We start from the raw sequence: 26,701 nt of genomic DNA, 5'->3' as shown, positions 1-26,701 counted from the left end.
CTACCACACCCGGCTAATTTTTTGATTTATTGAAGAGATGAGGTCTCACTGCCCAAGCGGGTCTCGAACCCGTGGGCTCAGGCAATCCACTAACCTCAGCCTCCCAAAGGCACAGGATTACAGGCTGAGCCACTGAGCCCAGCTAAAATGTCTACTGTTGGGAGGCACATACTGAAGACTTAGGCATAAGTTGTCATGATGTTTGCAATTTACTTTTAAACAGTTCAGAAAAATACACACACATTTACACAGAAAAAATATAGCAAAATATTAAACTGATGAACCTAGGTGACAGGTATATATATACTATTCTTTCAATTTTTTTGTTTTAACATTTTCAAATGAAAAGCTGGGGGAAAAGCTTCCCTTTATCACCTCATATTCCCCCCCTCAAGCTACTACCCTACTTTCTCTCCTTCATTTTTTCAGTGAAACACGTCAAAAGAATTATCTATACTCAGCGTGTCAATTTCTCCCTTGTTCTCATGAACCAATTCAAATCAGGTTTTCACTTCACCAGTGTACAGAATATTTCTTGATGTGGTTAATGATAACCTCAATGTAGTTAAATCAAAGGTCACCTCTCAGTTCTCTTCTTATGCAACTCAACAGCAATCTCTGACCCAGTTGATCAATCCTTCCTCAAAATACAGTATTCTTTTGGCTTCTGGGGTACTTCTTTTTCCTGGGGTTTCATTCTGCCTTATCGGCAACTTTCTTTAATCTCCTTCCCACGTTCCCCATTTGACAACTTCTAAATACTGGCACATGCTAGGACTCTGTCCCCACATCTCTACTCTTCTCTAGCCCCCATGATACTCTCATTCAGATTCATGGCTCTAAATACTATTGATATGTGGACAATTCCCATTTTTACATCTCCCAACACAGATCTCTTTCCTGAACTCCCAATCTGTATATTCAACTCTCCATTCTCTACTTAAATGTCTAATAAATCTCAAGCTTCATGTGTCCAAAATTCCGGGGCTAAGGTCCCTCACTTTTCATTGCCAGCCTAGGATCAGTCCCACTACACCTCTCATGTGTCAGTTGATACAACTACCCTCCTACCTATAAGGCCTGTTCTTTCCTCTCACAGAAATCAAAGTCAAGCTTTAGGAATTTCACAAGGAGGGACCCAATAAAAACCCAGAATTTATTTATTAAAAATCATGTATTTATTCTTACATGTTTAAACTTCAGTCACCTCCAAAATACCCTCCGTTTGATGCAATGCACCTATCAAGACACTTCTGTCACTGCTCAAAACAGTTTTAGAACTCATCCATTTTGATGCCTTTTTGTGCTTCTGCTGTTTTTTGTTTTACCTCTTCCACAATGGTAAAACATTTCCCTTTGAGGACTTTTTTTGGTAGGGAAACAAAAAAATTACTTGGGACAAGATCAGATGAATAAGGAGGGTAGGGCACAGGGGTCACAACATTTTCAGTCAAAAATTGCTGAGCCCGCAGTGCAGTGTGGGCAGGTGTGTTCAAAAATCACCCATCATGCGCCAGGCGCTATGGCTCATGCCTATAATCCCAGAACTTTGGGAGGCCGAGATGAGAGGATTGCCTGAGCCCACAGGTTCGAGACCAGCCTGGGCAATTTGGCAAGACGTCATCTCTATAATACATAAAAAAAAATTAGCCAAGCATGTTGGTGCATGCCTGTAGGTCCAGCTACTTGGAAGGCTGAGGTGGAAGGATCGCCAGAGCCCAGCTGGTCAAGGTTGTGTTGGCTGTGAGCATGCCACTGCCCTCCAGCCTAGACAATAGAGTGAGACTCCCAACTCAAAAAAAAAAAAAAATTCATGGAAGACTAACGCAGCCTCTCATAACAACATTAGCTGGTACACTGATGCTGATGAGTTCCTATAACACTTACCTAGCAGGGGAAGCCTATACTACAAGGGGCCCACCCTCCAAAAAATAATTCCAGGTTTTTTTGGGTCCCCCCTCATTCATCCACTCATGTATCCTCCGCTCACCTCCAATGTCTTCATTTTACACAAAGGAAAAAATAAAGGTCCTCACTACTAACTACAAGATGCTATGAGATAGCCACCTCACTGACCTCAGTTCTCACCTTCTCCTGTACCATCCCCCTCCCAAGCAAGGGCCTTTCCCTTGTCATTCCCTCTGCCTTAGAACATTCTTCCTCCAGATATCTAAGTGACACTCATATTTCCTTCAAGGCTCTGCTTAAATGTTACCCAATCGGTGATGCTGACTATCCTAGATAAAACAGAAGTCCCCCATGCCACCAACAAGCATTTCCTACCTCTTACCCTGCTTGCTTTTTCTCTGTAACACTTACCACCTAACATCATATATTTGCTTCTTTCTTCATTATCTCCCTAATGAGGCTTCCTGAAGGCGGAGACTTTATCTCTAATCTAAAAATTAGTAAGAACTCAAAATATCTACTGTGCTAGTGACACCTATCTCAAATTGCCAGATTATGTTCAGCCCTATTACATTTTCCCCATATAGCTTAGATCTATTTTATCACACTTCCAGATTCTAACTGGAAGGAATATCATTGAGTAACTTTCTAGTTGCCCACAGGACTGAGGTCCTCATACTCAGTGTATCAAGATTTCAGTATGAAAACATGGCCATAATCAGCCTGAAAGCAGTGTATTCTTAAATACTTACGTGGGCAATGTCTCCTTTTGTGCCTATGACTCGATCCTGAGAGTGCTTACTGAACTCAACATAGTGATCTTCTGTGAAGGAATGCCTATGGACAAACAACAGGAGTACTATAGCAACAGACCTTACGGATATATTCCTTCAACCAACTGAAAATAAGGGTTTATTCTCAGTCTTTTGCACAAACACACTCACCTGAAGATCCTTTGCTCCCAAACAACTGCATACTTAGATTGAAAAACAAAAACAAAAACAAAACAACTTCCATCCATCTGCCCGAACAGACCCAAAATAATTAATGGGAAATGGTTAGAAAAATAGCTAACAGGGCACATGTGCCTTTGAAATACCCAGCAAAGAATGCAATGTCATATGCAAACAAGGAAAGAGACATAGATTTTGGGTTAGGATCTGCTGTACAATGGGAATATACGTATCTGTAAAAATATCTAGGAATTAAGAAAGATAAAATCTTATTAAACATGGGCCTCAGATGAGGAAGAGAAAGAAAAAAAGAGAAAAATCAGTAATAACTCACAACAATCCTCTTTTCCCAAAAGGCTTCCAGTCTAAAAGGAGGATGAAAGGGGATACAAATTAGGTACATAAAACACAGACTAGGTTGCAAAAGCAGATACATACTTCATATCAAATACGGATTTCATCCCCCAAAGTGCAGACAAAGGCTGGCTCCAAGTAGCAGATGTCAGCAGCAAGGATCCATCCTAAAAGAAGAAGGCTCAAGGTGGGCAATCATGTGTTTACATATACATAGATGTCACTACCTGCCACTAATATTTTTAAATATATGTATAAAAAACAATACTGGATTAAAGAAAAAATAGACAAACTCCCAGAAACCAAAAAATGGCCAGAAGTCATTAGTATTTAAATAGACATAGCTGTAGCATCCTAGAAAATAAATTTAAGAGAATATTAAATCCTCCTTAACTAGAACTTCAAAACCTGCCAAAGATGGTTCCCTTCTTCCTAATACTTAGCCATATTCCTCAGTCCATCTGAAATATGAGTTAACCTCAACTAGACATTCTATTTGAGAACTCTTTTCAAAAAGAAAGCCCAATAAAGGGTTAACCTCCTTTACTCTAGTTCATCAATCCATCTTAGAAGAACTGAGAGCATCCTAGGAAGGGACCCTTACCCTGGAAGGTTCAAGGTGTGTGATAGCTGAATTGTGACAGTTATAGCTGGCCTCCTCCTGTCCACTAAACACATTATAGAGCTTCAGCTGCCCGGTGCAGGTGCCAAGCATCAGGAATCGCTCCCGTGCTGAGAATGCACAGCAAGTGAAGCCACTCTCATCTTCATTGGCTTCCCGGAACACTGAAATAGGACGGAATCTAAGCAAAAAAGGAGAGAATCAGAGACAAAGAACGTGCAGAAACTAAGAAAAAGCAAACTTTGCTAGACAGATAGAAGAAAAAATACAGAGAATTAATGTTTCAAATGGGTTCTTCCAAAATCACAGTGACCTTTTCAGTAATTTATTTTCATCTTATTTTTATTTATTTTATCTGAGTCAGAGTCTTACTCTGTCACCCAGGTTGGAGTGCAGTGTACACTCATGACCACTGTAGCCTCAACCTGCTTGGCTGAGGCTATTCTTCCACCTCAGCACTTCAAGTAGCTGGAACTACAGGCGCACATTACCACGCTCAGCTAATTGTTTGATTTATTGTAGAGACATGGTCTCATCAAGTTGCCCAGGCTGGTCTCAAGTCCCTGGGATCAGGCAATCCTCTCGCCTCTGCCTCCCAAAGTGCTGGGATTACAGGTACTGCACCCAACCCATTTTCATAAAAAATGAGAGAAAAAGATCTCCATTTACAGATTCAAACAACAAAAATTCCCATGTCTAAAACTTGTGATCACAAGACCCTTAAGTGATATTTGTTAAGAATCAGAACGGGGCCGGGTGCAGTGGCTCAGGCCTATAATCCCAGCATTTTGAGAGGCCAAGGTGAGAGGACTGCCTGAGCCGACAGGTTCAAGGTCAGCCTGGGCAACTTGGTGAGACCTCATCTCTACAATAAATCAAAAAATTAGCTTGGCATGGTGGCATGTGCCTGTAGTTCCAGCTACTTGGAAGGCTGAGGCAGAAGGACCACCTGAGCCCAGAAGGTCAACACTGGGGTGGCCATGAGCATGCCACTGCATTCCAGTCCAGGCAACAGAGTGAGACTCTGACTCAAAACAAAACAAAACAAAAACAAACAAATAAAAAAGAATCAGAACAGGAGGCAACTTAGATAAACACAAAAACCAGTTTGAGAGTCTCATTAGGAACACTATGTTGCATGGGTTCTGAAAAATATTACACTAGTTGTGACAAGAACACAGAAGATTATATCAATATATTCCCAACAGTCACACGAGGAACTCATGGTTGACAAAAGGTGGTACGGATACACTGTTCATGTATTACACAAAGTTACAATCAGTGGTATTTCAGGTCAACAACCTTCTGGAAAAAACAAACAACTTTCTAGACTAATCATTAATTGCTGATATTGCCCAAACACTTTCATTTATATAGAAGAATAATTCCAATTCCCAGGGAATGAGGAGCCCTCTTCTTACCTGCTAAAGATAAGGTGCCTATCAAAACATCCGCCATCTACCCCTCCATACTTTGGAAATGATGCCCTGCGGTTTAGCCTTGAGGTAAAGTTTATTGGCGCTTGTCGCCTCTGTTTTGGCTCAGGACATTGGTGAGGAGTAAAGAGAGAGAAAGGTGGGCAGGTGGCAACTGGATTCTTGCAGCGAGCATGTTGTTCTCTAAGGTATTCTGTGATGATACTGTCCAGCGTAGGTGGGGAAGGAAGATGCCTGTCCAGCTGCTTTTTTATGGCTGGACTTTGGCTGTAGGCGCCGTGGTCTGACTTCTGCCGCAACACTCTGATTTTCCTGCCATTGCAGGGTGATGGCCTCTCTCTGATAAAACTGATCCTACCAATCAAAGGGGAGTTGCCTGCATAAGATGGGCCGGGCAGAGCTAGTGAACTCTGTGGGGGCCGTGGCTGAGGATGTGTAGTGGGGGCAGAAGGGGCAGTGGCACCCACAGCAGCGTGGCTGCCCAGTCGAGTTGCAATGCCATTAGCAATACGAGGGGTTCGGGGAAGAGAGACAGGAGAAGCAGCAGCAGTGACTGGGGTGAAGGCAGAAGAATGGGAGGCAGCAGTCATGGGCAGGTCAGCCTCTTTCGTCAGCACGGTTGCTGTCTCTCCAAGCCCTTTAGAAATAAGATGGTTTCGTATCAACAGAAGCAGTTCTTTCTCAGGGAAGGAGATCCTTGACTGGGCAACAACATCTGCTTTCTGCAGTCGTGCCAGGGAAACATCAGTGCCAATGAGAAGTGGTTTTCCTGACACCCTTTCAATGAGCTCAGCAGCATACTTGCAGAACTTGACATGGTCACTGCGTTTGTCCTGCAGCACAGGCTCCTTCATCAGCTGCTGGATCTGGCAACTGCTGAAAAGGGGCAGTTTGCTGATGATCTGCCGGACAGTGCTACTGCGAGACAGGCCCACCAGGGCCTTGCAGGCCAGGGCCCGGATCTGGTCTGCATCTGTGATGGGCATCTTGATGGACAATAAGGACAGGAGCACTTTAATGCCATTGTTGGACTGCACCACATTCCACATCTTGGCCAGGGTGTGCTCACTGCTTTTGGGAGTCTGAGGCAGTTTTCTCCGAGGAGTACCAGAAATAAATTTGCCAATACTGGATATTCGGTTATCCGGGCCACACACACAGTTGATGATAATTTGAAGTGCTGACTTCTGAATTTCAGCATCATGGATAAAGAACTCACCCTCAGCCACTCCCAAAATAATGCTGATACCTATTGGGGAAAAAAAAATTATATCTTTCATCATAAAACTAATGGCCAACTTCGATTGTTGCTCCAGAGTCAAAATTTGGGCTTCTATTTATTCATTCTGTTCTACTAAAAAAAAAAAAAAAAAAAGAAAGAAAGAAAAGAAACAGAAAACTCCCTTAATTTTTTAAAAAATGCAAAAAATTGTTTATATAAAATACAACCAGTTCTACTACATTGAATCTTGATGATGCAATACCTCATATGCAATTATTAAATAGGGAAATAATGTCACCAAGGTTCATGTGCAACTTTTTCTAGATAAACTGAGCAAAAATAGCAGCGATAAATCAAAATGATACTTAGGAAAGGAAAAAGGTCTCAGCTTGGCTGTTACTGTGGCAGTAAGAACCTTTCCACTAATATATTTTAAAGATCAAAAACAAGTACCTGTGCCTTGGGCTGTGTCCCCAGTATGGTGCACCCTAGAATCTACAGCCAGTCACACTATTTCCCATGCTCACCTCAGCAACAACCTCATCAGCCCCAGCCTTGTTCTTAATAAAGTATATTTTCAAACAAAGTCTATTTTCCTTTTTTTGTGTATATACAATAGTTTCTACTCATTTTGAGATACTCGCCAATTACTGATTTTCTTTTAATGTTCAAGTTACAAAGCTGCTTTTTTTTTCTCCCTTTTTCTCCTGGCAAGTAGTGATGCATAAGTTTTTTACTATCTGCCCCAATCGATTTTTCCCAGAGTCTTTAGTGCAAGACTCTGAAGAATGTAAGGTTTTCAGAAATGCTACAATGTACCATTATAGCCATTACAGCAGAAATGCCAGTACCACTAAGAAAACCTGAGTTACTAGCACAACTCCCTTATATGAACCTGTCTGGCATTACTTACTACTACTTTTAATCCTAATATCCCAAAATTGGGTCAGGTAAGTAACCACAGACAGAAAAACAAAAGAAAACAAGTTCAGACCAAGAAAAACAAAAAAGGCAAGGTACAACCTACCTACTGTAGAGACAGTAGAGCCAGCTTCATCCAGCACGTCCACTGATTCTGCCAACTGGAGCTGGATTTTTGGCACCACAGTGAGAATAGCTAGGACATCCAAAGCAAAGCGCACAGTGTCATTCCTAGACAGGAAGAAGAATTAGTCAAAGGGAAACTTGAATACAGTCACAAGAAACAGTAACAGTTAAAAATAGAGCAAGAGAGACAGAGACAACAGATAAAAACCACTAGCTGCATGGCTCTATCCCCAGATGTAGCATCAAGAGAGAATTTCTAAGTAACCATGGCTTACTTCCAAAAAACATAGGGGTAGAATTTTTGTTTTGTTTTTTTTTTGAGTCAGAGTCTCACTCTGTCACCCAGGTTGGAATGCAGTGTCAAACTCACAGCTACTGCAGCCTCCAAATGCTCGGGTGATCCTACTGCCTCAGCCTTCCAAGTAGCTGGAACTACAGGCATGCATCACCACGCCCAGTTAATATGCTGATTTACTGTAGAGATGAGGTCTTGCCATGTTGCCTAGGCTGGTCTTGAACCCCTGGGCTCAGGCAATCCTTTCACCTCCGCTTCCCAAAGTGATGGAATTATGGGTGTGACCCAGAAGGGATGAAATTCTTCCCTATCAAACTGCTAAGATTAAAAACATAGAAGAATCTCTAATGCTGGTGAGTCAAACGTTCGCAAAGTTTTGGTAAGAGTAGAAATGAACACACTCTAGAAAGTAATCTGGAAATATGAAACAAGATTCTTAAAATGTTCATAAACCTTGGCCCAGGAATTTCACCTCTAACAATATGCTCTAGCCTGGCGCAGTGGCTCACACCTGAGGTGAAGGTGAGAGGACTGGGAAGTGAAGGTGAGAGGACTGAGGGTTCGAGACCAGCTTGGGCAATATGGCAAGATCTAGTCTCTATAATAAACCAAAAAAATGTGTCTAGTGTGGTGGCTTGTGCCTGTGGTTCCAGTTACTTGGAAGGTTGAGGTGAAAGGATAGGATCACCTGAGCCCAGAAGGTCAAGGATGCAAAAGTCATGAGTGTGCCACTACAAGCAACAAGAGTGAGACTCCGACTCAAAAAAAAACACAAAAAACAGACATCAGAAGTACAAACAAGTATTTATGTATTAAGATGCCAATACCACAACATTTAAAATAGCAAAAGAATTAGAAAACCCACACAGATAACAGGAATATATATGTTAAATTACAGTACATGGAGCCGGGCTCGGTGGCTCAGCCTGTAATCCCGCGCCTTTGGGAGGCTGAGGTGAGTGGATTGCCTGAGCCCGCGGGTTCGAGACCCGCCTGGGCGGCGAGACCTCATCTCTACAATAAACCAAAAAATCAGCCGGGCGTGGTAGCGCATGCCTGTAGTTCCGGCTACTTGGAAGGCTGAGGCGGAAGGATCGCTGGAGCCCAGCAGATTGAGGCTGCAGTGGCCAGGAGCCACTGCACTCCAGTCTGGGCAACAGAGTAAGACTCCAACTCAAAAAAAAAAAAAAAAAAATTACAGTACACTTATATAATAAAGGATGAAGGAAAAAGTTCAAAATACTACATTAATGATATAGAAAATATAAAATTAAATATCTGACGACATCAAGTAATGGTAAGAAGTAGAAACATAAAAGTTCCTACATACTGCTCATGAGAGAAGAAAATGGTTTGATGAACATTTTACAAGCAGTATAGCAACATCCAGTAAAGGTAAAAATACAGACAACCTACAATCCAGATTCTACATAACTTATCTTCAAGAGAGACTCCAAAAGGAGCTTCATAGTACCATTTATTTAATAGCAAAAAAAAAAAAACCACTAAATATACATCAACAGGGAATAAACTGTAATATAGAAACACAGCAGTTTAAATAAATATCAACATGTATAAAACTCAAAAACATAAGAACAAATTGCAAAAAATGCATTAGGAAAAACATAAAGGCAAGTTGCAAAAGATTCATTTAAGAAAATATACAGCCAGGTGCAGTGGCTCAAGTCTGTAATCCCAGTACTTTGGGAGGCTGAGACAAGGGGACTGCCTGAGCTCAGGGGTTCGAGACCAGCCTGGGCAATTCGGTAAGACCTCGTCCCTACAATAAATCAAAAATTAGCCAGGCGTGGTAGTACTCGTCTGTAGTTTCAGCTACTTGGAAGGCTAAGGTGGAAGGATCATCTGAGCCCAGCAGGTCAAGGCTGCGGTGGCTGTGAGCGTGCCACTGCACTCCAGTCTGGGAGACAGAGTGAGACTCTAACTCAAAAAAAAAAAGAAAGAAAGAAAATATATAATTTTAAAACACACAAAGCAGTACTATATTACTGTTTGGACACACAGATATGTATAGTATAAAAACAAGAATGGAGAAAATATAGTCCAAATTCAGAAGATGAGTCATTCTGGGAAGACAAGAAAAGGAAAGGAATTAAGGAAGAAGCAAATACAACATGCCAACCCTAGTTAAAGTTGGAGCAGTTGTTATACTATTTTCTGTATCTTTCTATGTTTTGAAATATTCATTAAAAAGATAAATTTGAGCCGGGCTCGGTGGCTCAGTCTGTAATCCCGAGCCTTTGGGAGGCTGAGGTGAATGGATTGCCTGAGCCCACGGGTTCGAGACCCGCCTGGGCAGCGAGACCTCATCTCTACAATAAATCAAAAAATCAACCGGGTGTGGTAGCGCATGCCTGTAATTCCGGCTACTTGGAAGGCTGAGGCGGAAGGATCGCTGGAGCCCAGCAGGTCGAGGCTGCGCTGGCCGGGAGCGGCCACTGCACTCCAGTCTGGGCAACAGAGTGAGACTCCAACTCAAAAAAAAAAAAAAAAAAAAAAGATAAATTTGATTCAATAGTATAATATCAAGTATGTATATTTATAAACATCATTGAAAAAGACTGAGAGAAAACTAACAGAGGCTAAGAGTAATGTTCTTTTCTCTTTATAAGGCTCTGCATATTCCAAAGCAGAAACAAGCATTTATTAATTTTATTTTTGAAAATAAACTTTTAAAATCAAGAACATTTATTTTTTCAATAATCCAAGTATAAATCTTTCAGTCAAAAAATGTATTTATACCCTTCCTAGTTATCTTTTGCATTTTCATCACTTTTTAAGCAATTCTCCAAATAAATATAACAACCTACTTCTTTTCAATATTCTAAAACAGCAGTTTTCAAAGTATACTCTGGAGGACCCCTGGAAGTCTCTGAGACACTTTCAGAAAGTCCTGTGTATCCTAGAATGAAAGGGCTTTAAAAAAAAAAAAGGAAAAAAAGAAGGTCCTGTGAAGTCAAAGCTATTTTCATAATAATACTAAGATGTTATTTTCCTTTCACACTCTCATTCTCTCATTGTATAGTGAAGTCTTCCAGAGACTATGTGATGTCACAAAAGATTGAATACAGAAGCAGATATAAGCTATAAAGCCAGTCATTTTTTAAAACCTGCTAAAACTATCTGGTTTTATTTTAGAAACTTTTCATAAAAAGTGCAATGGGTTAGTATTATTTTTAAATAAATGCATAAATAGATAATTTTACATTTTTGTTTTAATTTCTAATACAGTAAACATAGATATAACACAAAAACTCTTTGGAGTTCTCAATAATAATAATAATTATTATTTTTTAATAGAGATGAGGTTTTGTTATATTGCCCAAGCTGGTCTCAAACTCCTGAGCTCAAGGAACCCATCCACCTCAGCCTTCCAAAGTGCTGGTATCACAGATGTGAGTCACCCCGCCCAGACTTAATAATTATTAATATAGTAAAGAGGTTCTAACACCAAAAGTTTAAAAATACTTGTTCCAAAAATAAGTCACTAGGATTTAAAACCTGGAATTCAGGAAACAAGCTATATTCACCCTAAATAAGCCCCTCTCTTATCTCGATGGCAGTAGGTAAATGGGGAAAGAAGGTCAAGAACTGCTGTTTATAAACTTTGTTACTATCTTCCCTTCATACCTCATCTTTTCCAAAACATAGTCATAATGCTTTCTTTTAAATTTCCCACACAACAGATGTAAGTTTTATTCCTTTTAAAATCATCCTCAAATAGAACCCACCCAACCTCCTGATTGTATCAGCTGCCCTTTTCTGAGGCACATCTTGCTCTGCTCTGACTGCCTATAACAGAATCATGAAAATCCTAACAGTATATTGAATTCCAACAGTAAAAGACTGCTTTACATGAAAGTAAGATAAACATTACGCATGGCTATCAAGTAGCAGTGAGACATTTAAAGGCTAAGTACGATCCCTGTCTAATGCATAGTATTTACAATCACCAAGACTATATGTATGAATAAGCACCCTGTAAATCAAAAATCATATTTTCATGCTTTATCTCATTTATCAGATTTATGTTGAAAATTTCAATTCAATTCAATAAATATTTGTTAAACATATACCATATGCAAACCAACATCAACTTTAGCAAAAAGCAGAAGCAAACTTCATTTGAAACCTCTCTCTGGTCCCACCTTGCATAATAGGTCTTCCAATTGCAAGCAATAGAAATAAGCTGCAATAAGAGTTGCACACAAGAAAGCTTGAGAAAGACTTCAGCTGGTTCCCAGTATAGCTGCGCTGGGCCATATTCTATCAAAAATTCCATCATTTCCACAATCTGTTCATGAGTATATGAACATGCCTATAAGGAAAGATATATATTATTATTGCATATAATTCTATCACCTTCTGGAGCACAGCTCACTGGCCAATCGGTTTTAATAACAAAGCTAAATTATAATAGCTTCCAAATTCTACAATTCAAGCCCATATATGAAATAATGATTATATACTGCTTAATCTTGTTTATTTATAACTAGACTTATAATACAACTTGCCCAAAAAGTTAACAAAGTTTCCTTTGTGCATATATTTTACAGCTCAAGAAAAGAAAGAAACACCATATCACTGATTTCAATTTGTGATTTTTTTAAAATATGCAGGTATTGATCTTCATCTCAAAATATGTAAAGTTCCAAAATGACAGAGGAATTATAGACACTCCCTTTCACAAGAATTCTGCACAGAAGGCAAGATATCTAGTATTTTTCATTAAAGAAAACTCTTTTACACAGATTTCAGTTAATCTTTTAGGTTTAGTATCCCAGCAGCTTACAACTGGGAGCAAAATAAGCCCTGAAATTCACCTATTTTATCCATTTTCAGTTGTTCTACCTCCATACAAGCCATAATTCCACAGGATTCCACTGATCTGAATGTTTCAGGGTCAACATGCTACAAAGAGGGTTAACAGAACTTTCCATTTTAAGACAAGGTCTTCTCACCTTGTACGGGGGTTGAGGGTGGACAAGAATGCCACCCTCAGTCCTCTGAAGTGATTGCTTAACTTGCTCCAATTTAATGGCCAGGTGAGCCTCAAAGTATTTGCGCAAGGCCATGCAGGTATGTTTCCCAGTTTGGCGGCTAGCAAATATTTCATCATCACTCAGAAGTGCACCCTGATCCTCCAAATTTAGAATCTCCAAAGTACTGATCTATTAAGAAAGAGGCAAAAGATTGAGGCAGAAGTGGGGGGAGGAAGAGGAGAACAAGCAGGAAGAAACAAAAGTAATTTTTAAAAGAAGGAAAAATATGTTAGTGAACTATCATGCTTAACAAGATTGACAAATACCAATGCATATCCATGAACGTAACATACTAACAGGTGTTATATAAAGGCAAAATCTTAAATTCAAACTGAAAAATGACAGAGCTTTTAGTCATGTTGAAGGATATACAGGCATAAAACTATTGATTTTAGAAAGATCAAGATCATTAATAGCAATTCTTCCATAAGATTCCAAATTCAAGGTAAGTCTACAATGGCACAGCATCCTCTAACCACTAAAGAAAAAGAGAAGCCAGGCACAGTGGTTCACGCCTGTAATCCCAGCACTTTGGCAGGCAGAGGCAAGAGGATTGCCTGAGCCCCGGGGTTCAAAACCAGCCTGGGCTACTTGGTGAAACCTCATCTCTACAATAATGTTTTTTTGAGTTGGAGTCTCACTCTGTCGCTCAGGCTGCAGTGCAGTGGCACACTCACAGCCACCGCAGCCTCAACGCACTGGGCTCAGGCGATCCTTCCACCTCAGCCTTCCAAAGTAGCTGGAACCACCACAGGTGCGTGCCACCACACCCAGCTAATTTTTTAATTTATTGTGGAGACAATGTCTCGTCAAGTTGCCCAGGCTAGTTTCAAATCCCTGGGCTCAGGCAATCCTCTCACCTTCGCCTCCCAAAGTGCTAGGATTACAGGTATGAGCCACTGCACCTGGCTACAATAAATTTTTGAAAATTAGCTGGGCATGGTGATGCATGCCTATTGTTCCAGCTACTTGGAAGGCTAAGGTGGAAGGATTAACTGAACGTAGAGGGTCGAGGCTGCAGTAGCTGTGAGTGTGCCGCTGCACTTCAGGCTAGGCAAGAGAGTGAGATTCTGACTCAAGAAAAAAAAGAAAAACTTGTAAACAAAGAAAGAAAATAGACTTCACACAATGAATGACAAGCAAAACACCTAATCCTAGCAAGAAAAGCCACTGAAAGAACCTCACCAGGTTCACCAGACGACGAAGACCATCATAGCGATCAAAGAGTTCCAAGACGGCCCGGAATGAGAAGCAAATTGAGAAAAACATGGTAGCATGGCAGCATCCTGAGGCATGAGAACACTCCATTAACCACAGGGTATAGTTCACCACATCGGACAGAACATTGTGGGGATGCATGCAAACCTGCAAAATATAAAAATAAAATAGAATTGTTTATATTTGTAGGCAAAAGAGCCTTAGAATGGAATGAAAAACTCACCAGTATATCTTTGCAGAATACAATGATCATTCTCAAAGTTTAAGTTACAATTGTAATTTTAGAACATAATCCATTCCAAACCTCAAAATGGCCTAAAATTTAAATAAATATTTAAATTCATGGCTGGGCACGGTGGCCCACGCCCATAACCCCAGCACTGTAAGCACTGTGGGAAGCTGAAGGTGAAAGGATCACTTGATGCCAGAAGTTCAAGACCAGCCTGGGTAACATAGTGAGACCCCATTGCTATAAAAAAATTTAAAAATTAGTCCAGCATGGTGGTGCATGCCTGTAGTCCCAGCTACTCAGAAGGCTGAGGTAGGATGATCCTTTGACCCAGAAGGTAGAGGCTGTAGTGAGCTATGACTGGACCACTGCACTTCAGTCTAGGTAACAGAGAAAAAAAACTTCTCTCTAAAAGAAATAACAATTAGGCCAGGCACGGTGGCTCAAGCCTATAATCCCAGCACTTTGAGGGGCCAAGGTAATAGGACAGCCTGAGTCCACAGATTCAAAACCAGCCTGAGCAACTTGGTGAGACCTCATCTCTACAATAACTCAAAAAAAAAAAAAACTTAGCCAGGCATGGTGGCATGTGCCTGTAGTTCCAGCTACTTGGAAAGCTGAGGTGGAAGGATCACCTGAGCCCAGCAGGTCAAGGCTGCAATGGCCATGAGTTTGCCACTGCACTCCAGCCTGGGCAACAGAGTGAAACTCCGACTCAAAAAAAAAAAAGAAAGAAAGAAAGAAAGAAGGATTAGCCAGGCTTGGTGGCATACAACTGTAGTCCCATTTACTCAGGAGACTGGGCAGGAGGATCACCTGAGCCCAAGAGGTTAAGGCTCCAGTGAGCCATGATTATGCCACCATATTCCAGCCTGGGCAACAGAGTGAGACCCTGACTCAAAAAATATTTTTTTTAATTAAAACAAATAAATATATTAAAAATAAATGAATTAAAAATAAATACATTCATCCTATGCTTGCTAAATGCCAACAAATACATCATTTAATGCTCACAATAGCTCTGTTACATAAGTATTAGGATTTCCATTTAACAGACAAGAAACTCGGAGAAGAAAACTCTCTGAGGTGAGCATTCTACTTCTACTAAGTTTACAAGTTTTCGATCCATTCACCCATTGGTTCTTTCACACACATTATGTTGTCTACTATGGTCAGAAAATGAAATTGTTAAGCATTCTCCAGGCTTGCTTGGTACTTTTTTCACTATCTTAGCCACAATTAATTTTAAATATACAAATACAGGTTAGTTTACTATTATCAAAAGATTACCTATCTTGCATAATGTTGAACACAAGAAGGAAAAAAATTAAAATTAAAACTAATAATCTTATTAACAAAAAAGCAAAGATGAATAACAACACCACTCAAAAAGAAATTACCAGTCTCGTTGTGCCAGAAAAGACACATCACACAAATATTAGAAAACTGTTCCACACAAAGAAATGACAAGAGCTTTCCTAGGAGTATCCACGGGATCATCACTTTTCAACCCATTTCCATTTTTTTTTAAATCACTAAATAAGAAAGAGTTTTAACTAGAAAACAACAGATCCAAATGGGGAACCTCTCTGCAGTCCTGAAGATGATTTTACTATCTCTATCACAAACTATTTGCTAATATACATGAAGCATTGTCTACTGTTTTTATAATAAATAACTAACAAATGCCCCTACACCAAGGGACATGTGAAAAATGCCTAAAGACTAATCTTAATACCACAGAAATGGCAAAAACCAAATAAAGCTCCTAGGCTCCAATCCATCCTGCATTTTCCCAATAGAATTAGAAAAAGATAGAACATTTTCTAAACAACTTTATAATTTTAGAATGCTTTGTAAGGGATACATATTCATGCTCGCTGCTTCCTTCATTAAAATTTATTCCTTCAACTATTCATTTTTTCTTATTCAAAAGTCATTCTGCAAATGTGCTCATTTAAAGAGAATGTCCTAGCCGGCTCGGTGGCTCAGCCTGTAATCCTGCACCGTGGGAGGCTGAGGTGAGTGGATTGCCTGAGCCTGCGGGTTCAAGACCCGCCTGTGCAACTTGGTGAGACCTCATCTCTACAATAAATAAAAAAAACAGCCAGGCATGGTAGCACGTGCCTGTAATTCCAGCTACTTAGAAGGATCGCCGGAGCCCAGCAGGTTGAGGCTGCGGTGGCTGGGAGCAGCCACTGCACTCCAGTCTGGGCGACAGAGTGAGACTCCAACTCAAAAAAAAAATAAAAAATAAAAATAAATAAAGAGAATGCCCTCCACCTAATCCTACTCCCATAGACCTGTATAGACTGGACTTACCCTTTCCATGGCATCCTGATTGTAGGACAGGTAATATAAGCACATAGATACACCAGTTGCAGCCATAGAAGGACGAGGAATTTCCAGTAACTTCTGTACTCCACCATGAGCAACAAATTCTGTGGCAAATTTGTTATGCAGCAGGAGAGATGCTAGGTGCTAAACAACGAGGACATAAGTTACCACAAAACAATCTCGAAAATTCACAAAAACTCTTGATGTAATATTCAGCTAAACTACTAAATACAAGAATCCTCTAAGTAAACAACTACTCCTGCACAAAAGAAAAGCCAATATAGTTTATGGGAAACAAAAACTAAGATTCCATAACCTTCTTCTTTTCCCTCCAAACATCAGAAGTTTTTATGAAGGTGAAAAATATTGCTATAAATAATAATATAATTCTACAACCATTTTATTATTTCATAGCTTCCCTAAAGGACTTTTGTTAACCTCCCCATTTTAATCCTTTAATCAGCTCTACATTATAGCTTTGGCTGTGTCACTGAATTATCTACTAAAGCAGTCACAAACTTTGCCTTCTTTTAAGTTGACCAATATATCTCCAAGAGAACAATCTTGAGCAAATTATCAAAACTAATAAATTTTTAGAACTAACCAGAATGCATATTAAATAGACGTTTAAAAGCTTTTTATCTTTTAAGTTTTGTTAACTTCAAATTCAACGCTCACGAGCCTCTCTAAGTGAACCCAACCTCCTGCACAATTTTAAGGGCAGAGAGCAAAATATAAGCAGCAGACTGCTTGATGACTCTGAACCCAGGCCAAAGTAGATAGAGCCTTGGGAGAACTAGAGCTCCTCCTCTTCCTATTTCCCATACCAAGACGTCTTCCAGGAAGAGACCACACAGATTTGCAATTTCTTGATTTGACATCTGCACAAATCTTGCCAAGGTCAATGGCAAAAGTAACAGGTATGTGCTCTCTTCAGAAGTTCTCTCAAGGCTGGGCGCGGTGACTCAAATCTGTAATACCAGCACTCTAGGAGGCCAAGGCAGGAAGACTGCTCGAGCCCAGGAATTGAGACTATTCTGGGCAACATAGCGAGACCTCGTCTCCACAAAATATTTAAAAATTAGCCAGGTATGGTGGCACGTGGCAGTAGTCCCAGCTATTCCAGAGGCTGAGGTGGAAAGATAACCTGAGTCCAGGAAGTCAAGTCTACAGTGAGCTGTGATCACACCACAGCACTCCAGACTGGGTGACAGAGTGACTCTCAACTCAAAAAAAAAAAAAAAAAAACTGTCATCACCCAGACTCAGGCTACTTTTCACATATAAGTCAAATCCCTTCTATCGTTATCCTACTTTTTGTCTGTCACAGAAACCTCTACCATGCTTCTACCCAGTCCTTCCCCCAAGATGCAGTTAAACTATATGTGACACCCATTATAGTTTCCCCCACAAAAAACATAGATATAGATATAGCAACTGCCCAATCTCTTCTACTGTATCCTGTTCAGCACCAGAAGCTGCATCTGAGAGCAAAACCTTTGGGTCACTGGAGACAACTTTGATCTACAGTTTCATCTCACTTTTCAAACTATAACCAAGAGTTTATACACTTTTTTTTTTTTTTTTTTGGAGTTGGAGTTGGAGTCTTACTCTGTTGCCCAGCCTGGAGTGCAGTGGCCGCTCCCGGCCACCGCAGCCTCGACCTGCTGGGCTCCGGCGATCCTTCTGCCTCAGCCTTCCGAGTAGCCCGAATTACAGGCACGCGCTACCACGCCCGACTGAGGTTTTGATTTATTGTAGAGATGAGGTCTCGCCAAGTTGCCCAGGCGAGTCTCGAACCCGCCAGCTCAGGCAATCCACTCACCTCAACCTCCCAAAGCGCTGGGATTACAGGCTGAGTCACCGAGCCCGGCTGAGTTTATACACTTTATATACATATACAGCCCATATTCCACGTGAAGTAACACACATTAGTTCAATTACATCTGATCTCCTCCAAAGAAAATTTCTAGGGGCTGAAAAGCAAATTTCCTCATTTCTGTTCCACTCCAACATAGTTTGGAACTGCAAAATCCAATGCAGAAGGTACTGGCCAAATGTGGCTGATTTAACTAAAATTAATTAAAATTAAATAAAATTTAAAAATTAGTGCCTCAGTCAAGACACTAGCTACATTTCAAATGCTCAAAACTCACGGCTAGTAGCCACAGTACTGACCAGCACAGACACAGGACATCTCCATCATCACAGAAAGTTGTATTGAACAGCATAGTGCTGGAATAATAATGAGGTTGTCTTTAAAACCCAATGAAAAGCCGGGCTCGGTGGCTCAGCCTGTAATCCCGCGCCTTTGGGAGGCTGAGGTGAGTGGATTGCCTGAGCCCGCAGGTTCGAGACCCGCCTGGGCAGCGAGACCTCATCTCTACAATAAATCAAAAAATCAGCCAGGCGTGGTAGCGCGCGCCTGTAGTTCCAGCTAGTTGGAAGGCTGAGGCGGAAGGATCGCCGGAGCCCAGCGGGTCGAGGCTGCGGTGGCCGGGAGCGGCCACTGCACTCCAGTCTGGGTGACAGAGTGAGACTCCAACTCAAAAAAAAAAAAAAAAACCCAATGAAAAACATCATCCTTTCATGAGGCCTTCTCTAGAAATTATCACCTCTCAGGAAGAACAGACCACTCCCCTCTTTGTGTCCCCACACTTTATTCACAACCAATAATATTTAAAATAAATTATAGGTTGGGTGTGGCAGCTCACACCTGTAATCTCAGCACTTCAGGTGGCCAGCAGTGGGTGAGACAAGAGGATTGCTAGAGCCCAGGAGCTCGAGACCAGCCTAGACAGCATAGCAAAACCTTATCTCTACAAAAAAAATTTAAAAATTAGCTGAGTATGGTGGCAATCAATCAATAAATAAAATTATAAAATTAACTGTTCATGGTTGCTTATGCCTGTAGTCCCAGCTACTCATGAGGCTGAGGATTGCCTGAGCCCAGGAGGTCAAGGCTGCAGAGAGCCATGACTATGCCAGCCTGGGCAACAGAGTAATACCCTGACCCAATCAATCCATCAATCAAAAGTGGCTGTCTCTCTTTATCAAACCATAAAGGGCAAAGACTTGATTTCATTTGTTTAGGTACTGGTCTCATTTGTATTTCTAACACCTGAGCAACGTACCTGGCCCATTAAAATTATTCAATAAATGTTAACAAAGAATGAAGGCAAAAATACAGTTGCCAAGTGGTAAAAAAACAAACTATTTAGCAAAGGGAAAATAAATAGAAGGTGGTTAAAAAATAGCAGGCAGACTCAAACTCAGAAAGGAGAAATGACACTCTACATTGTAAAGGAGTTAAACATGGGAGGGGAAGTAAGTCTAGCCCTCCAAGTCCATAATTATCCATAATTAAGGTGATGTGAATGGACAGAGGTAAACCGGTAAATAACGTCATGGCTATCATACAGTTCTACCAAACAAGTAACTATTGAACAATGTATTGTTCAGAGATGAAGTCATTAAAATCACTTAAAACAAAAACGTGTAACATAAACAACATTGTAACAATCCTAAGAAACCCAAACTCACAATAAAATAACTTACCATCTTTGGTTTCCATTCTAATTCTGGTTAATTTTATACTTGTTATATGTTCACAGTAAAATTTTACTTGTTATATAGCCACACTTCCCTGGGTTCTGCATGTCCAGGACTTCACTGAAATTTAGCTTGCTTATGCTTTTTCTTTTTAATTCTAATTTCATTTTAAAATTAAATTTTAGCCCAGCTGAATAACTTCAGTTTTCATGAAAATCCTTGTTTCCAGTTCAAAAAACAAATATTAAGGGATTCATTCATTTACTAAATGACTACTATTTGTTGACTGCTCACCATATACCAGTCCCCATTCTAAGCAGAGACAATTTAATGAAAATAGCCCCAAAGTTATATGCAAAGATATTCATTGCAGTGTCCTCTATAACAAAAAAAAAATGGAAACAGCATACCCTAAGAAAATTATGGAGCATCTAGCTTGGTTTTCTTTTGTCTGTTTCTGTTTTTCTTGTTTTGTGTTTTGAGTTGGAGTCTCACTCTGTCACCCAGACTGGAGTGTAGTGGCTGCTTCCGGCCACCACAGCCTCAACATGCTAGGCTCCAGCGATCCTTCTGCCTCAGCCTTCCAAGCAGCTGGTACTACAAGCACGTGCTACCATGTCCGGCTAATTTTTTTTTATTTTATTGTAGAGATGAAGTCTCACCAAGTTGCGTGGGCAGGTCTCGAACTCGCGGGCTCAGGCAATCCACTCACCTCAGCCTCCCAAAGCACTGGGATTACAGGCTGAGCCACCGAGCCCGGCTTTGTCTGTTTTTGAGTTGTGGTCTCACTCCACCACCCAGGCTGGAGTGCATGATCACAGCTCACCCCAGTGTCAACCTCCTGGGCTCAAGTGATGAGACCTCCTCAGCTTCCTGAGTGTCCGTGTCTATAGGTGCATGCCACCATGCCCAGCTAATTTTTTTTTTTCCTTTTTTGTAGAAACCAAGTCTCACTATGTTGCACAAGCTGGTCTTGAACTCCTGGGCTCAAGCAATCCTCCCGCCTCAACCTCTCAAAGTAATCCACACCTGGGATTACAGATGTGAGCCACTGTGCCCAGCTGAAGCATCTAATTTTTATAGAATAATCATACAGCTACAGTTTAAGTGAATTTTAAAGTCTAGCTAACAATTTTTTAAAAGTAACTAGCCATTAGCAAAGATAAGAATGGAACACAAAAATAAAAAGTTATTTTATTATAAGGAAGATTGTGAATGTTATTTTCTTTTGGGTTTTCAAGACTGTTACAATTTTTGTTTGTGTTACATAATTTTTTAAAAAGTAATTTTAGGCCAGGCATAATAGCTCATGCCTGTAATCCCAGCATTTTGCGAGGCCAAGGTGGGAGGATCACTTGAGCCCAGGAATTTGAAACCAGCCTGAACAACATAGTAAGATCAAATCTCTATTCTTTTATTTTTTGAATTGGAGTCTCACTCTGTCACCCAGACTGTAACGCAGTGGCCGCTCCCAGCCACCGCAGCCTCGACCTGCTGGGCTCCAGCAATCCTTCCGCCTAAGCCTTCCAAGTAGCTGGAACTACAGGCGCGCACTACCATGCCCAGCTAATTTTTTATTTATTGTAGAGATGGTCTCGCCAACTTGCCTTGGCGGGTCTCAAACCCACAGGTTCAGGCAATCCACTCACCTCAGCCTCCCAAAGCGAGGGATTACAGGCTGGGCCACCGAGCCCGGCTTATTCTTTTTTTAAAAAAAGTAATTTTAATGACCTCATCCCTGAACAGTACTTTGCTCAATAGTTACCTGTCTGGTAGAACTGTATTATAGCCACAATACTATCTGCCAGTTTACCTCCATCCATTCAGATCACTTAATTATCATGGATAAGCCAGGCACGGTGGCTCATGCCTATAATCCCAGTACTTTGGGAGGCAGAGGCGAGAGGACTGCCTGAGCTCAGGGGTTCAAGACCAACCTGGGCAACTTGGTGACAGCTCATCTCTACAATATACCAAAAAATTAGCCAGGCATGGTGGCGTGCGCCTGTGGTTCCAGCTGCTTGGAAGACTGAGGAGGGAGGATTGCTTAAGCCCAGCAAATCAAGGCTGCAGTGGCCGTAAACATGCTACTGCACTCCAACCTAGGCAAAAAAGTGAGACTCTGACTTAAAAAAAAAATTATCACGGACAAATATGAACTTGAGCTAGACTTACTTGCCCTCCCATGTTTAGCCCCTTTGCAACCTAGGAAATCATTTCCCTTTTCTGAGTTTGGGTCTGACTGCTATTTCTTTACTCATTTTCTGGTTTATATTTTGTTCACCCTATATAATCTAACATGGTACAATATATATATAGTCAAGAGTCTAGAAAAAGTATTATTGATTGATATGAGGAACATCTAAAAAGGCAGTATCAGCTGGGTGCAGTGGCTCACACCTGGGCAACTTGGTGAGACCTCATCTCTACAATAAACTAAAATATTAGCCAGGCATGGTGACGCGTGCCTATACTTCAGTTACTTGGAAGGCTGAGGCAGAAGGATCCCCTGAGCCCAGCAGGTCGAGGCTGCGGTGGCCATGAGCATGCCACTGCACTAGAGCCTGGGCGACAGAGTGAGACTCCAACTCAAAAAAAAAAAAAAAGGCAGTATGACATAAGAAAGTACTATTACACAGTTTTTCATTCCTATTCAGCAACAATAACTAAGGCTGCTCCCAAGTCTAAATCTACTTTCTATCTCAACATTCTGCCTTTTAGGATTAACTCCCAAATTTCGATGGAGACACTTGGTAAGCCTCATCTCTATCTAAATAAGTATGTTTTGTTTATTACTATTCTGACACATCTGGCAATAGAAATACCGTGAGCAATAAAACCCAGAGAAACTATATGCCAAAACACATAGGCATATCTCTGCTAATAAAGTGCTTGGTAACCCAATATTTTTAAGACCTTTACCTTGAGTGCCTCAAACGTAAGCAGAACATCATTAGTTTGCTTCAGGTCAATATAGAACATCATCAGCTCCCGTGATCCAAGCTGCATGAATATGGGAAGTAACTAAAATGAAGATCAAAAACAAGTCAAATTGTTTTATTTTCACACATTTCCTATTTATTATATGAGGATAAAAGATTAAAGAAATCTTCCCCCACTCCCTTATGAAGATAAACATATGAATGTACTTTGATCAAACAGATCTGTAGAAACGACCTGCATTAAGACTTTACCAGTTTGGGGCAAAGATTTTTTTCATAGTAGAGTAAGAAAATATCATTATATTAAACGCTACCAGAAATACATCTCAGAAATGAACACAATAGTTTCAAAGTGTGAACAATACTCTTCCCAGTAAGCTTACCTCCTGATATTCTCCTAGAGGAGTCAAATATTGAAGAATGAGTCGCTGCTCAATAGCAGCAGTCATAGGATAAAGGGTATAATTGGTGCCAATGACCCAGGGGGACATTTCTGACCAGCTGCTATTAGACAATTCAACAAACATGCGTTCTGGATCAGAAGCTGAGAAACCCAACTTCTGCTTGGCTTTCCTAAAGCTCTCTCTGTCACCCTGTTTTGCTGACTTGGTTTTCTTCAATCCTCCTTCCTCAGGTTTGGTAGCTGAGTTCACTCTGCTACTGGTCTTGTGACCTGAATCAAGATGAAAAGAGATCTCCATGTCTCCAGGAACTTCCTCTCGACTTCCATCCACTACATTTACAGTCATGTCACCATAGTCCATATCCACAGCTTCCTCATCCAGAGGCAAAAGGGGTTCAGAAGAGAGCTTCCGTGGACTGGGACGTTTGTTTTCCTGCCGCAAAGCCACTTCCTGAAGCTGTAGTTCCCTCAGTCTTCGAAGCACTATTGCCACCTATCAACAGACATTGGAGTAAAAGGGGGTGTCTCTTTTACATCTCAATTATATAATTCTTAATCATTCTTATTTCCACTTAAGAACAGGAGACTCTGGCCGGGCTCGGTGGTTCAGCCTGTAATCCCAGCACTTTGGGTGGCCAAGGCGAGTGAACTGCCTGAGCCCGTGGGTTCAAGACCCGCCTGGGCAACTTGGCGAGACCTCGTCTCTACAATAAATCAAAAAAATTAGCCAGGCGTGGCAGAGCATGCCTGTAGTTCCAGCTACCTGGAAGGCTGAGGCAGAAGGATCGTCAGAGCCCAGCAGGTCAAGGCTGAGGTGGCCGGCAGCATGCCACTGTACTCCAGTCTGGGCGACAGAGTGAGACTCCAACTCAAAAAAAAAAAAAAAACAAAAAACAGGAGACTTATGCAGTGAGCACAATGACTGGTAACAGTAAATATTTGATAAAGATGCTGACTTCATTTCTAAAACTTGATATAATAAGCAATAGCTAAAAGTCTTGTTCCCCATAAAACTTTCCAGAGAACCCAAACCAGAAGATTTGCACATAAAATGCATCATTCAGCCGGGCTCGGTGGCTCAGCCTATAATCCTGCGCCTTTGGGAGGCTGAGGTGAGTGGATTGCCTGAGCCCGCAGGTTCGAGCCCTCCTGGGCAGCGAGACCTCATCTCTACAATAAATCAAAAAATCAGCCGGGCATGGTAGCGCATGCCTGTAATTCCAGCTACTTGGAAGGCTGAGGCGGAAGGATCACCGGAGCCCAGCAGGTCGAGGTTGCAGTGGCCAGGAGCGGCCACTGCACTCCAGTCTGAGCGACGACAGAGTGAGACTCCAACTCAAAAAAAAAAAAAAAAAAAAAAATGCATCATTCACAACTGATCTGTTTGGGTCAAGCTGAGCTAGACCTCATTCTAAAGATGCAGAAACTAGATATAATTCATGATTTAGAATTAGAGAAAGGGAAGCAAGGAATGGCACTATTCTTTATTTGGTATAAAGCACTATCATCCTTGACAAGATTAAAAACTATTTTCCATTTTAAACAACTCTTATGGAAAGTAATGTTGAAATTATAGCTATTCTCCAATACAAGGTAATAAAAATAATCTATCTATTCAGATTCAGGTAGCAAGAAAGAACTCGTGAATACCTTCTCGTCTTATACAAAAATTGATTCTAGCACAGTACTTACCAGCTGTGAATTTTCATCCCTATAGTTGGCAGCAATGTCTTGATTTTCCATAGCACCGCCTAACAGTCCAGTAGAGTATGTCCTCAATGGCTGATCAGCCTCTCGGGCCCATTTGAAAAGATTCTCAACAATTCCTTCCTACAATAAAGGATATGAAATAGTACAATTCCGAAAAGGCCCATTTTCATTATCAATGATATAAGCAGATTTCAGACAAGTGATCCTCCCATCTCACCCTCCTAAGTAACTAGGACTACAGGCATGCACTACCATGCCTGCCTAATTTTTGTATTTTTTTCTCTCTCTTCTTTTTTAAAAACGAGGTCTCACTAGGTTGCCCAGGCTGGTCTCAAACTTTTGGGCTCAAGCAATCCTCCCACCTTGGCCTCCCAAAGTACTGGGATTTCAGGCAGGAGCCACCAAATTCATTACAAATTATGGTCTCAAATTTCTAGCCTCGAGGAATTTCTAACTGGATTACAGGCATGCACCACTGTGCCTAGCTCATTTACTAAGGTTTTTTTTTTTTTTTTGAGTTGGAGTCTCACTCTGTCACCCAGGCTTGAGTGCAGTGGCCGCTCCCGGCCACCGCAGCCTCGACCTGCTGGGCTCCGGCGATCCTTCTGCCTCAGCCTTCCAAGTAGCTGGAACTACAGGCGAGCGCTACCACGCCTGGCTAATTTTTTTATTTATTGTAGAGATGAGGTCTCGCCAAGTTGCCCAGGCGGGTCTCGAACCCACGGGCTCAGGCAATCCACTCACCTCAGTCTCCCAAAGGCGTGGGATTACAGGCTGAGCCACCAAGCCTGAAGTTTTGAAAATCAATAACTGTAATTTTAATCCCTAGCAGTTGACTTATTTTCCAAATAGCTATTCTTTTTCATAGACAATTGAACTTTTCCTAAGGTTCTGACTCCTTCTTTTATATCCAAGAGTCAGACTATTTTATTTTATTTTATTTATTTATTTTTTTGAATTGGAGTCTCTGTCACCCAGACTGGAGTGCAGTGGCCGCTCCCGGCCACCGCAGCCTCGACCTGCTGGGCTCCAACGATCCTTCCACCTCAGCCTTCCAAGTGCTGGAACTACAGGCACGCTCTACCACACCTGGCTAATTTTTTGATTTATTGTAGAGATGAGGTCTCACCAAGTTGCCCAGGCGGGTCTTGAACCCACGGGCTCAGGCAATCCACTCACCTCAGCTTCCCAAAGCGTGGGATTACAGGCTGAGTTAGACTATTTTAAAATGTACAATTTAGGCCAGGCACAATGGTTCATACCTATAATCCCACCACTTTGAGAAGCCAAGAGTTTGAGACCAGCCTGGGCAACAGAGCAAAACCCTATCTCTACAAAATAAAAAATAATAGTAAAAATGTTTTAAAAATTGAAAATTTTAAACTACAAATCTTTTAGTCATAATGGAATAATA

At 41.1% G+C, this 26,701-nt stretch overlaps 1 protein-coding gene across 1 annotated transcript in view; it reads right to left on the bottom strand.

The window, feature by feature from the left end:
* DCAF1 (DDB1 and CUL4 associated factor 1) overlaps positions 1 to 25,403 on the bottom strand; it is a 47,237-nt gene extending 21,834 nt beyond the window's left edge. The window contains exons 1-12 of the mRNA XM_008069477.2: positions 25,270 to 25,403; positions 23,558 to 24,070; positions 23,155 to 23,256; positions 16,667 to 16,825; positions 14,083 to 14,262; positions 12,817 to 13,026; positions 12,004 to 12,173; positions 7,523 to 7,647; positions 5,259 to 6,522; positions 3,820 to 4,018; positions 3,300 to 3,382; positions 2,661 to 2,745 (exon numbers count right to left, since the gene is read on the bottom strand). Of these exons, the coding sequence (XP_008067668.2) occupies positions 2,661 to 2,745; positions 3,300 to 3,382; positions 3,820 to 4,018; positions 5,259 to 6,522; positions 7,523 to 7,647; positions 12,004 to 12,173; positions 12,817 to 13,026; positions 14,083 to 14,262; positions 16,667 to 16,825; positions 23,155 to 23,256; positions 23,558 to 24,070; positions 25,270 to 25,320 (3,141 nt within the window). The 5' untranslated portion in view covers positions 25,321 to 25,403. The remainder of the gene's footprint in view (positions 1 to 2,660; positions 2,746 to 3,299; positions 3,383 to 3,819; positions 4,019 to 5,258; positions 6,523 to 7,522; positions 7,648 to 12,003; positions 12,174 to 12,816; positions 13,027 to 14,082; positions 14,263 to 16,666; positions 16,826 to 23,154; positions 23,257 to 23,557; positions 24,071 to 25,269) is intronic.
* Between the last annotated feature and the right edge of the window lie 1,298 nt (positions 25,404 to 26,701).

The sequence above is a fragment of the Carlito syrichta genome, unplaced genomic scaffold, assembly GCF_000164805.1.
Source record: "Carlito syrichta isolate Samal-C Ts95f unplaced genomic scaffold, Tarsius_syrichta-2.0.1 Scaffold110912, whole genome shotgun sequence".
In the NCBI taxonomy this organism is placed as follows: Eukaryota; Metazoa; Chordata; class Mammalia; order Primates; family Tarsiidae; genus Carlito; species Carlito syrichta.
Note: the sequence above shows the minus strand (reverse complement) of the source record. Positions and strands in the feature narration are given on the sequence as shown.